A 13,715-nucleotide genomic window follows, 5' to 3' on the forward strand; every position below is an offset into this window, starting at 1 on the left:
CTTAAGGGCCCTAGTACTTTCGGAATAGTCAATGAGTGCTGGCTTCACCTTCAAGTCAGCAGCTGCATTAGCCCCGAAAAAGAGAGTCAGCCTGTCCTTTGAAGCCAGGCATTGACTTCTCCACTCTAGCTATGAAGTCCTAGATGTAATTTCCTTCCAGTATTAAAGTGGTCACATCTAGACGGAACACCTGTTGCTTGTGTAGCCCCTTCCTTAATCACCTTCCAGATAATTTGCTGCAACTTCTATGTCAGCACTTGAGGCTCCACCTTGCACTTTCATGATACAGGTAAGCCTTCTTTCCTTAAACCTCATGAACCAACCACTGCTAGCTTCAAACTTTTCTTCTGCAGCTTCTTTACCTCTCTCAGCCTTCAAAGAATTGAAGAGAGCTAGGGCCTTGCTCTGAATTAGGCTTTGGCTTAAGGGAATGTTGTGGCTGGTTTGATCTTCTATCCAGACCACTAAAACTTGCTCTGTATCAGCAAAAAGGCTGTTCTGCTTTCTTACCACTCATTTACTCAGTGAGTAGCACCTTTCATTTCCTTCAGGAACTTTTCCTTTGCATTTACACACTTAGCTAATTGGTTGGTGGCGGGATGGGGAGGTGCTGGCTTTGGGCCTATCTTGGCTTTTTCCTCACTAAGCTGAATCATTTCTAATTTGTGATTTAAAGTGAGAGATGTGTGACTCTTCCTTTCACTTGAATGCTCAGAGGCCACCACAGGATCACTAACTGGCCTAATTTCAATAGTGTGTCTCAGTAAGTAGGGAGGCCTGAGGACAGGGAGAGAAAAAAGAGGGAGAGCAGGGTAGGTAGAGCAGTCAGACACACCCATCTTATATGGGTGTGGTTTGTGGGGCCCCAAAACAATTCAAATAGTAACATCAAAGATCTCTGATCACAGATCACCATACCAAATATAATAATGTAAAAGTCTGAAATATTGCAAGAATTACCAAAATATGACTGAGGGAGACATGAAGTGAGCAAATGCTGTTGGAAAAACGGCGCTAACAGGCTAGCTAAAAGGTTGCTACAAACCTTTGATTTGTAAAAAACATAGTACCTGCAATGCACAATGAGGTGAGTGCAATAAAATGAGGTACCCCTGTACTGGGAAAGCGGCTTTATTTATTTGTAAAGAAACGTGGGCTTTTGCTTTATTTCAGAGAGAAGAATTCAGATAAACTTATAAACTACAAAGAAAGTTATATGCCTCTTAAAAGTACCCACTTAACATTCAAAAATGTATCTCACATACCAGAGGATTCCATCTTATTGTTAAATCTGACATTTAAACATAAAATGCAGCAATATTGCCATAGGTCTAGTCACTTAAAACAATTCGCTATGTGGCGGGGAGTGAAAAATAGCTAGCCTTTTCAAGGCAGAGGATTCAGTTCATACAGAAACCCAAGAATGAATATTTGGATTTGGAGAACAGTGGGTTTCTAAAATATCTGTAGTTTAGGGCCACAGAAAAAGGCCCAAACCACTGCCTAAAAGCCAGGGCCTAATGCACCGCATTCTCAGCTGTTTCTAAACCCTACCCAATGCCCATTCTATTACCAAGCTTCACTGGTAGTGAGAGAGCGGATTATTTTTTAGACAAGGGAACAGAGCAATCGCCAAGAGTTTGCTATTTTACTCCTTCAGAGGTCCTAATGCCACTCCTAGTGCCCCAAAATCACAGCCCCAAATAACTTCCTCCTTGCCTCTTTGCATAGGAAACACTCTGCTTCCTGTAGATACCCACTCTCACTAAAATCAAAAGGGAAACATTATCATGATCAGAAACTTTTACCTAACAGCCAGTGGCAAAAGAAGGAGAGTATCTGAGAGGAACAAAGCCTCAACTTTTGGAGTGGATGTATTATGAAGTAGTCGCTACCTTTCATCTATTCTACTTCCTACAAACTAGTGATCTTCAATTTTGAGATAGGCATGAAATCTACACCAATGTGGATCTATACTAAATTTGGATCCTAAGGAACAGTCTAGACTAGTTTAAATAGTTTACAAGGTTTATGTGATTTTGGTATTTATTTCCTTCTGACAAGAAATAGACCAAAACACAGAAACCTCGTTTTCCTTACTGGTTTGGTTCAAACCAGGACTGCAGGGTCGTTCTGCTTGCTGGAGGGTGTGGGAGAGAGGGAAAGGTGGTATGGCTTGTGATAATCAAACACTGGCTTCAATAATAAAGTCATGTTAAAATAGGCTTCAACATGGAGCTTCTTACCAATAATCATTGCAGTGAATAGGTCTCTATATAAGAAATTAAACAGGAAAGGTTCATACCAGGCCTCAACTCCCACAATCGCAGTCACTATGTAGACAAAAGATATAGTCTGGAAGGAAAATGCAGACAAAAGCATATAGAGGCATTAACAGCTGGAAAGATCAGGGAGCCAATAATGCTGTATGCAGCCTGAGTCTAGTAAATAGCTTTAGTAAAAGCAAGAAGTACACTTAAATTCGATACTGTGGCAAGTCTTCTTGCCTTTAAAAATGTCTTTTTCTCAGCAAACAATGCCATAAAATAACTAACTTCTAAACAAGGCAAGCAACTGGCCATAATTTAAAACACTGTAAGGCCTGTCAGGATTTGGTTAAGGCACAGGATGATCCAATTTGCCTACCCAATCACTTTCTTCACACACACTCCGAAGTCTGATGCTCTACTGGGGCCTTAGGTGCGAATGGGCAAAATGGCAACATAAAAAGCTGGTATTCAAAGGCAGGGAGAGTTAACAGCAAGCCTATTAAGTAAGAGAAAACAAGTATCTCTACTCATTGAAACATGGGCAGTAAAAGCAAAAAAGCAACAATTACATGTGCATATCTTTATTTACAAAAATCAACAGTTCAAAGGAATATTTATTAACATAAAGAAGCTAACCATTTTTTAGTAATAATGACATTGTGACTATGGTTGCTTAAAGAGTACTCTTACTATTAGAGATAGATATAGTAAAATACTTATCACATACTACCAGGAATTTTCTTTAAACTAACTGGGAGGAAGGCGATACACGAAACTGGACTGGCCATGCAGCTGCTGAAGCTAAGTAACAGGTACATAAGGGTTCACTATGCTATTCCACTTGAAACTGCTCATAAATAAGCAAGAAATAACACAAGACAAAAAGGACATTTTTAAAAAGCACCAAGTCAGTTCTAGCCAAAAAAGCATAAGGGCTATAAAGAAGGAATGACAAAAGCTTGCCCCCAAAATTCATGGCAATGTTGAAAATTTAAGGCAGAACGCGTACTTACCACTTGGCTAATGTCATATCCCCACGGCAGGAAAAGAATCCCTGTGTTATATTTTTCCCAGTGGGACAGGATGAAAGAAAACAAAACTACCCATAGCAGGAGATAAAGAACAAAAACACTGACACCAGATGGTCCTCGTCCAAATATGGAATATACAGTCACAACAAAGTAAACACATGACCAACTATCCAGGCCATGGTCAAAAAGCTCCCCTAAAGGGGTGCTGGAATTGGTTCTCCGGGCTTGCTTTCCATCCACACCATCTGCAACAGAAACACATTGCCATGGGAAAAGGTCAACATCTGTACCAGTATGCAGAAAGTCGTCTTTAATAAACTGGAGAAACACAAAACAAAACAGATCAGCACTATCATAGGAATGTTAATTAACTAAAGAATAGCTACCAGCCAATACATTTTATAAAAATCCAACCTTTAATTCCTACAATTCAAAGATTTCAGAAATAAAATCTGTTAATTTCTCAGAGTATAATCTAAAATTTAAATTCGGGGTGCCTGGGTGGCTAAGTAGGTTAAACATCTGTCTTCAGCTCAGGTCATGATCTAGGGGTCTTGGGATCAAGTCCCACATTAGGCTTCCTGCTCAATGCGGAGTCTAGTTCTCTCTCTCCCTGTCAAATGAATAAATAGAATCTTAAAAAATAAATAACTAAAGAGCGCCTGGGTGGCTCAGTGGGTTTAAGACTCTGCCTTCAGCTCAGGTCATGATCCCCAGGGTTCTGGGATTGAGCCCCACATGGGTCTCTCTGCTCAGCAGGGAGCCTGCTTCCTCCTCTCTCGCTCTCTCTGCCTGCCTCTCTGCCTACCTGTGATCTCTATATGTCAAATAAATAAATAAAATCTTTTTTAAATAAATAAGTAACTGAAATTAAAATACATTACATCACACTAAATGGTGTCAATTTTAGATCTGAGGACAAAGCATCATAGTTGGACTCTGAATTCTTCCAAATGAGCCTAATAACTGAGCTGTTCCACTAGTCACAAATTTTCAACCCTCCAGAGAATATTCCATAGTTACTCATTACAACTTATCTAACCACTCCTTGCTCTAAAACACCCTGTGTTCAGTCCCAACGCCTATTTCACCTTGTTTGAAATTAGTCATTTTGTCACAAATGTACACTTCCACAATTTATTTTTTATTTGACAGAGAGAGAGAGATCACAAGTAGGCAGAGAGGCAGGTAGAGAGAGAGAGAGGGAAGCAGGCTCCCTGCTGAGCAGAGAGCCTGATACAGGGCTTGATCCCAGGACCTTGAGATCAGAACCCGAGGCAAAGGCAGGGGCCCACCCCACTGAGCCACCCAGGCACCCCCCACTTCCACAATTTTAAGTGCTTTCAGAAAAGGCTTTGCACGTAGAAGGCATTCAGGAAATATAAGAATGTATTAAAACCATTCAATGCACTATTCTTGACGCTGTGAAGATTACGAGAATAATCTCAGAATAAACTAAGCCTGTGCCCTCAGTCTACAACTGAGAAAGGAAAACAAAATGTGGTAATTAAAGATACAGTACATCCCAAACCACAGGAGAATACAGAAAAGGGACAAGTACCCTTCAGGCTAAGATAATCAAGAACGGCCTTCCAGACCGGATGAAACCTGAGTGGAGACACAAAGAATGAGTTGGATTTCAGTAAATAAGAGTATGAGGTTTCAGGAGGAGAGAGTGCTGGCAGCAAAAACACCAAGACGGAAAAGCACATGAGTATTCAGAAAATGCCGAGTAGTTCAGGTTGACTAAAGAAACCAGTCTGTGCAACAGGCAGTAGGGAGGCTGGAGCAAGTTTTATAGTTTCAGGGAGGACAAGGAGCTACTAAAAGGATGTGAGCAGGGAAGTTAAAGGGTGAAAGCCGCAATGAGCTTTGTAAAGACGCTGCTGTCATCGGCGGGAATGACAGGCTGGAGCGAGCACACTAATCCGCAGGCCCACACTGACATGGGATCCAGTGGGAATGAAAGGCTGGAGGCAGGTGAGATATTAAGAAAATAAAAATGGCAATGCAGTAAAAGGTGATCCGTAAGGCTGAAGGACTGAAAGATACTCTCCAAAATTTCCCATCTGGCTAACCAAGAGAGGGGTAGGAAATAAAGAAGTCCGAAGAAGGAGCGTGACTGGTGTTAAAGAGGCTGAGTACAATTTTAAATGCTAAAACTGAAGTGTTGGCAGAATTATGCACACGGTAATATCAAGCAACTCCACCTAAGGCACTCACTAGCAATTCAGAAGACAAGTACAGAAAAGGAACAAGTCTCCTTGCTAGACACACAGGAGTCATCTCCACAGTGGGAAGGATCAGGACTGCCAAGGAATGAGCAGAAAGAGAAAATGAAGGATAAAGCACAGCGGAACACCTTCAAGAACGGCCTTCCCTTCACATTAAGGGACAGAAACAGAGGAGCCGGGGGGCTGGGGCATGTAAGGAGAGAAGGAGGGAGAATGAGAAAGCCTAGTTAAAAAGAAGAGTCTGACGCATAGCTCTGCACGCTTGTGCAGATCCAAGCACCCCGATGAAGAAGATTCCATTCCTGTGATCTCCAGGAACTGTCCATCTAGTAGGGGAGACATTATTAAGAAAAAAAAAAAAAAAAGCAGCAGCAGGTGAACCATAAAAAGTTTTCCTCAAAAGAAAGCATTTTGTTAAGTATTGGGCTAATTGCAAAGATTCAGATTTAAGGAATTAAAAATTCCTATGATTACTGTGTTTATCTTACTACAGTACTATCCCCAGTGCCTACCTCAGCTGGTGGCAAAGAAAACCTTAAAAAATACTGCTGAAGGAATAAGAAAAAGGACAAATCCCAGATTCCTGCCCAAACACTGCAGATCTCTATTATACAGTGTTGGGAACTTTTCTGCCCTTAAGTAGCTTAAATATTTCCACAAAGTCTTTTCTCGTTATTCGCTGGCTTAAATTCCTGTTTGTGGTGCAGCTCCTGGGCAGTTATTACAAACACTGAAATTCATGGACTGCATACTAATTAGGTTTTGTACATCTTCTCACTGAACCCAATACAGCTCTACAAGTCTGGATATGTTTCAGAAAAAAAATACTTTTTTTAAAGTATTTCAGGGCATTTACCATATATTATGGGAAGGAACAACTCAGGAGGAGCTAAAACAGCACCTTGTAATCAAAGACATTAATATTTCTGCAACAAAAGGCAAGGATAGTCACACTAGTAGAATAAAGTGTATACATTGCCTCACATTAGTTCAAGGCAGTTTTGCAATAAATAGTTCATGTTTGGTCAGGATTTTTGCCAAAAATCTTGGCCATTAAACAGGTAGGTGGTAGAGTATTATCTACAAAAGGCTCTTTTTTTTAAAGATTTTATTTATTTATTTGACAGACAGAGATCACAAGTAGGCAGAGAGACAGACAGAGAGAGAGGGGCGCAGGTAAGCAGGCTCCCTGCTGAGCAGAAAGCCCGATGTGGGCTCGATCCCAGGACCCTGGGATCATGACCTGAGCCGAAGGCAGAGGCTTTAACCAGGACCCTGGGATCATGACCTGAGCCGAAGGCAGAGGCTTTAACCAGGACCCTGGGATCATGACCTGAGCCGAAGGCAGAGGCTTTAACCCACTGAGCCACCCAGGCGCCCCCTCTACAAAAAGTTCTTAAGATATGCTGTTAAAAGCCAGAGCCATAGGCCAGTCTCGCCTTTTTCCCTATTTCTCTCTATCCTTGGCAACCAAACTCTATAGAATTCTTAAACCTGCTCATCTTTAAGAACAAATGTACAAAAGCTTCCACCTAAAAATGTTGTTTTTCACTAAGCTTTCCCCTAATTGTTCTGGACTTCACTCTCTCCTTCCCCAAACTCTTGCAGCTCTGGTCACCTGCAATGTCAGCATTTAATCATGCACCAAATTATACTGGCTTTATGAGTGCAAGTCATTTTTACCTGAAGAGATCTCAGCAAATTGGAAGTCAGGGTCTGGTATTTTATATTCATTCAAAAACTATATACTGGGGCGTCTGGGTGGCGCCAGGCACCTGGGGTGCCTTCGGCTCAGGTCATGATCCCAGGGTTCTGGGATCAAGTCCCACATCGGGCTCCTTGCTCGGCAGGGAGCCTGCTTCTCCCTTTGCCTCTGCCTGCCTCTCTGTCTGCCTGTGCTCACTCGCTCTCTCTATAAAATCTTTAAAAACAAACCAAAAAAAAACTATATACTAGGTGCCTACTACATGTTAGGCACTACTCTAAACACTGGGTAACCCTCAAAGCTACGTACATTTTAGGGCAGACAGACAAGCAGGTCACGTGGCATTAAGTACTACGGAGAAAAACAAAACAGGGAAGGAGAACAGGAGCAGGCATGACAAGCCATGCAGATAATCCCAATAAAAAGCATTCTTGGCCAAAAAGATAGTACGGCCTAACCCAGCAGACTACCCTGACCACCCCCTCCACCAAATAAGAATTGATGACTTTCTTATTCTCCCACTTATTTTTGCTTTCCCGCTTTGCTCTATTAGGGCAGCTCTCAGTATTCCACAGTTATTTGATATGTCAGTACTGCTTCCCAAACGTAAGGCAAAAATGATGTCTTATTCCAGCTGTGGGTAAATATTTTATGTGAAGAGCCAGACAGTAAATAGTTGAGGCACTGTAGGTCATCAGAAGCCTCTGTTGCAACAACTCAGCTTTGTCTTTGTTGCAGAAAGCAGGCACAGACAACACGTAAAGGAATACACAGAGCTGTGTTCCAGCAAAACTTTACTTATAAAATCAGGCGACGGGCCAGAGCTGCGCTGTAAGGGGTAGTGTGCCAACTCCTACCTTATTCTCTGCATTCCCTAGCAACGAGTGACAATATTTTCCACAGAGAAACTCAAAAATATATGTTTATATTGAACAGGAAATTAATATTAATTAATTAATTAATAAAATGAATTAAGCATAGGAGAAAATGTTAACTTAGTGGCTGGTGGCAGATTCTCCCTGCTGACAGATTCACCAGCCATTGAGTTTATGAGCATTTGCCGATTTCTTACCGAGAGTGTAGGCTATGAAGTTGAGGATGCCCACTACAATCCACACCCAGTCGGGCACATGCTTGTAACCTGGTGCTGCAAAGGAAAGCAACGCGGCTTTTAACACAAAGTACACACGTTCTACTACACCATGTCCTGCCAATGAGAAATCTTTCTACTTCTTAAATAGAAGTTAAAGTACCTTGTAATATATTTTTAATGCAGAATTAGGTAGATATTAAAATACATATAAATACACTAAACTGACAAAACCAAAGGAGTATCTCCCCAACCCTTATTAACAAGAGGACTGAACTTTAATCTTAACTCAAAACTGTCCATCTTTACTTGAAAACTACTTATGTGCTGAGAATAAAAATTAATATTTTTAGAACTTAAAAGATGCCTGTGTTTAATCTGATCCTTGTTGTTTGCAATTATCCTACAAACATATTGAGCCTTCAATCTGTATTTTTTTCATTACATTATTAACTAGCCAAACAAAAGACCTTTTCATTTGGGTATAGATGGGTCACCTTCACTGGATGATCTGGCATCAGAATCATTCTGAAATGTCTGAACCTCACGACTGCCCTCTAAGACAGAACAACTGAGAATCAGGAGGTCTGGGCTCTAGTCCCGGCTCTGTACTCAACCGGCAGTTTGACTATGAATATACCATTTAACTCTTCCTGTCTATTTACCAAATATACCAGGACTAGATGGTTTATTTGGTCCTCTAGGTTCTATGATTTGGGGAAATATACATAATATTTACGTATTTTTAGCTCTCTTAATAAGTAAGCAAATAATGTTAGAATATTGGGAAAAAATATTTCCAGTTACAAAATAAACTTTTGAGGATGTTCTGAAGATTAAAATACAAATTTTTAGAAACTGTTTAATATCCAAACCATGCTTAATAAAATTTAATCTTATTAATTATGTCATACTTTATGATCTTCAAAAAGTTGCCATTTTATTACATGTATAGAAGACATAGCTTAAAATTTGAATTGATAGTTAAGCAATATATAATTCCAATATTTAGAATTTCTATAATATCAAGTCATAAGTTTTTGAAAATCTGAACTTTCCTACAAAAACAATGTTTTCAGTGACTGTTAGTTTCTCCAGGTCAGTCCACAAGTCTGCTAAACACACAACACAGATGAATTATAACACTAAAACTCCTTAACACATCATTTATAAGTATTATTATCGGAAAATATATACTCCAACTTAGAATGCAAGATATGTTCATCTACCTCCATCTTTCACTTCCTCTCAACTCCATCAACTGGCTGAGCAATGAGAATCAGCTCTATCTCCCACTTACCCCGCCTTATCCCAAATACAGCCAGATTCTGTCCTGTGGTCTAGGGCAGAAACAGGGTGAAGGAGAATGGGAAGACAGGAACAGACGTGAAAGAAGACTTCAACAAACGTTTAAGAACCTTTTTCAGAGGAAACTCAAAAGTATTAAAGGCAAATACGGATGCTGAGCAGAGTGAAAGAGAGATAATCTTCAAAAGGGGGATTTTTCTTGCATAATTAGAACAAGGGAAGGGATATTTCCGGAACTGTTAAGTATGCTGGACCCTGCTCATATTCACTTTCAGGTAAAGTGTCATAATCCTAATGTTTGTCTTCTTATAAATCCAATTATTCTTTATTTATCACAACCTCATTGCTTTTTAGACAGCATATCTAAATTAAGGAGCCAAACTGGTTTCCAGAACTTAATGGAAACAACCATAACAGACTGTGAAAATACAACTTACTTAGCTTTTACACCCAATTCCTAACATTTTACATACTCTTATAGTATGTAAAACTTCCCCAAAATACAAGCATATGAATAGAACCAGAAAATAACCACATCTCATTTTTCTCCATTTAGACATTTTAAATTTTATAGTAAAGTAGTAATCTTACCTGAAGCATAAAAGTCAGGATCAAAGTATGCCATAAGTAGGAAATTGAATACAACCAGCAGAAAGCCAGAGAAGGTTATCAAATTTGGAGCCAGCCAAGTAGGAAATACCTATTTTTTTTTCCAAAGTAATTACAAAATAGTTAAAGTAAAGGAATCTCTCTGGCCACTACACAAGATGCAAATTTAATTCATAATAAAGGCTATAAACTTGAAAGATCATACATATATATGATATATATATTGTTATTATATATTAAAATATAAACCATAATGCCCGCTGATAAAAATAAGCATCTTTCTTCTATGTTCTGTATTTTAAATAACTCCATAATCAACAAACTTTTATAATAATAACATTATATTTACTTGGGAAAATTTTAAATTCATTTTATAAAAATGATAAATTCTACAGTATAAGCTTATACGCCAACAGGGAGATAAATCAAAAGGTATGTGACTAAGGGAAAAGAAGGATGGGAGAGCTAGTTTTTCTAGATTATCTTTCTTATTAAACAAACAGTTGCATCCATAACACTCCATAAAATATTTAAAACTTACTAAAACATAATAAGTACAAGCCTATTAATCATCTTACCTTGACTATAGTGTTCCAAAATGGATGCATGACATACAGAGAGAGTGGATTGGTATCCACAGCACTGTACTGTTAAGAAATGAAAGAAAATATTCAGTTATCCTTGCACATTAGCAAACAGAACAGTATTTCTGGAGTGAAAATAGTATTACAAAAATAACCTAGAAACTATGTCTATTTACATGATGTCTTCATCTAAATAACAAAACTGGAAGAACAATATAAATGGGACAAAGATGGTCAAGTACAGCCAGGCATCTTTTCTTCATTCATTCAACTTTTATAATGTTACAATGTTTCAGTAGAGAAACTTATACTACTTACAAGACCTCACTTACAATGCAAGATCAAAATGTGCACACTGTATACATTCCAACACAGATTTTCTCCACCTCCTTATACCACCACTAAAACACTTACTAGACGTGCAACTTTGGGAAAGTTACTTAATCTCTGCCTTAGTTTGTTCACCTGTAAATGAGGAGCACAGCTTCTTCCTCAAAGGACTGCCATAAGAATTAAGTAAATTAATCATATGCGTGAAACACTTAAAGTAGTACCTTGCGCATGGTAAGTGCTATGTAAGTACTAGATATTCTTAAATGTTTTTTAACCACCAAAGGATGACAGATCCCTTTACAGCAGAAAAACAGCTTGCATAAATAACCAAAGGAAGGTAAGAACAGGTTAGGGTTCTGTGGTGATCCAGTTTATTCCCTAATTATTGAGCTATTTAATAAAAATTCAAAGGAAATTTTAACAAATATCTGTATTTATACATACAGACATACATATAATTTTAAGAGTCACATCAATGACTTATTCATCAGATACACACACACTGGCGTACCCGGCATGTCATAAGCACTCCACTAGGTGTGGGGAAGAAGAGATCATGGGTAAGGGATAATTCCCACCTCAGAGAGTGGGAATACCACCTAACTCATTCAGCTGACATTTAAACATCACAATAGTCCAATGTCTGAAAAAAGTTTTGTGTTTTATAGTAACGCTTAGTATGTCCATAAAAGAGGTAGTAAGCATTTGAATTATCTAAGTTTTTAAAAAATCATAATTAAAGGTCAAAACTTCTTCCTGAATGCTTCCAAATATGCACGAAATCTTTTCTCATCAATGTTTCAAGACTCCAAAGTGTGATGGAACAAAAAAGTAAATGCAGAGAAGTATGTTAAATACTGCTAGCAAAGACAGTTAACTAGTAAGTCAAATGATTTAGCAGACTCCCATGTCTGAGTGCCTCCCTTTCTCCAACCCATTCTGCCTGAAATGGGATAACTGGGACAACGGATCTGAGCTAGACCAGGGGAGGAAAACGGTGAAGATCCCAGCGTGCCTCCACTGGCTGCAGGGACAGGCTGCGCAGCCAGGAGACTACTTAAATGCGAGTTATGTTCTTCCTAAAATCACCTTGCACTTGCACAGTTTCCCACAGGTTACAAAGCTTTTCCACATAACAAATGTCACTGCATCTACACCTCTACAGAACGAAGGGGTCCTCAGCTGACAGGGCTACGTGGATTTAAGTCTTGGGACCTAAGGACAGGGAACCAATAGAGGCTGCCAATGACAAGGGGGAGGGTCCTGATCTCCACTTACAGGAGCCAGCATCCAGACCGACTTGACTAGCCAGCAGGTCAGATAAATGGGGAAACCATACATTTCAAGCACACCGTCTACTGTGAAGAACACTGTAAGAAGTCCAAGTCAGAAGGCAACTGTTTAAGACATCCCATGAATACCGAATACGATGTACAAAGTATAATGTTCTTAATTCAAATGTTTGCTGAATGAGCCTCATTCAACAGCTTTCCATCTTTTGAATTCAGATCTAAAAGAAGACCCTTAACTGGTGGAATTTTCATTTGAAAAGCTCCTCTTTTTAAATTGTGAAGTTCTACCTCTAAATTTCTACTTCAGGAGACCAGAAGTATGAAAAGAATGCAGAGCTAAATACAAGGTTAGTTTGCCCAAGTAAATGTTTCACCTTTAGCTCAAGTACAGCAAGAAAATGTAAAATGAGATCACAAAAGGTAGCAAACAATAAACCTAAAGAACACTCTGGGCTCTAGCCTTACACACGGGAGTATTTTTCGATATCACATATCACTTAGTATAAACAAAGAAACTTAAAATTGTGTTGTGAATCAACAGGAAAAAAGAATCATTCAAACTTTCCACATGCATGAAAAAATAAATAAATAATAAACTTTTAGAGATGTTAAACTAGATTTAGGTATTTGTTAAAGCTTATTATATATATTTTTATTTTCCGGTGGAATGGTATATATCTGAACACCTGAACCAGGTAGATAAGCCACTGTTAAGGCCCACTGTGGCTTGCCTGATCTCCAATCTGCAAGGCCAGATGAAGCTAGTACCCTGGAGAAATGCTTGAAAACCATAGCCTGGGTTTGAGAATCATTCCAAGGCAAAATCTCAGAATCACAAGAGTTCAGAAGACACCTGACCCTCATCAACGCAAACAGGGAAAGCAGACATCTGTCCTCTTTTCAAATGCCTCTGGTGCCAAAAAACTCATTATTTCCAGAAGCAAACCCAACCCATGTTAAACCAACTTTCTATATACTTTCAAAACCCTCTCCTTGTTCCATATTTTCCATCCTGTTTTCATACTGCTTTACAAAGTTAAGCAGACAAGGGTCCAATTTTTCTTCCCAATAACCATGCTTCAACTATTTGAGGCTGCTCCCCCGTCACACCTATATCTTCTCTTCACCTGCTTACACATCTCACATTCCTCTTGCTGCTCCTCTTGCCATGCTTTCAAACGTCTCCTCATCTAGGTCTTATACTTTAGACCAGAAGCAGGAAAGCTTTTCAAGGAAAGCATCGGATAGTAAATATTTAA

The 13,715-nt window shown here is 39.2% G+C and overlaps 1 protein-coding gene across 3 annotated transcripts in view; it reads right to left on the reverse strand.

The window, feature by feature from the left end:
* The window catches only part of SELENOI (selenoprotein I), a 41,667-nt gene that overhangs the window by 14,459 nt on the left and 13,493 nt on the right, over window positions 1-13,715 (reverse strand). For 2 of the 3 annotated variants that reach the window (XR_009344373.1, XM_059132438.1), the window contains exons 2-6: window positions 10,826-10,894; window positions 10,230-10,338; window positions 8,313-8,387; window positions 3,284-3,546; window positions 2,247-2,355 (exon numbers count right to left, since the gene is read on the reverse strand). Coding sequence is in view for 2 of the 3 variants with exons in the window: in XM_059132438.1 (XP_058988421.1) it covers window positions 2,247-2,355; window positions 3,284-3,546; window positions 8,313-8,387; window positions 10,230-10,338; window positions 10,826-10,894 (625 nt within the window). In the remaining variant the exon portion in view is untranslated. The remainder of the gene's footprint in view (window positions 1-2,246; window positions 2,356-3,283; window positions 3,547-8,312; window positions 8,388-10,229; window positions 10,339-10,825; window positions 10,895-13,715) is intronic. The other variant, XM_059132439.1, reaches the window with a different exon arrangement.

The sequence above is a fragment of the Mustela lutreola genome, chromosome 9 (assembly GCF_030435805.1).
Source record: "Mustela lutreola isolate mMusLut2 chromosome 9, mMusLut2.pri, whole genome shotgun sequence".
In the NCBI taxonomy this organism is placed as follows: Eukaryota; Metazoa; Chordata; class Mammalia; order Carnivora; family Mustelidae; genus Mustela; species Mustela lutreola.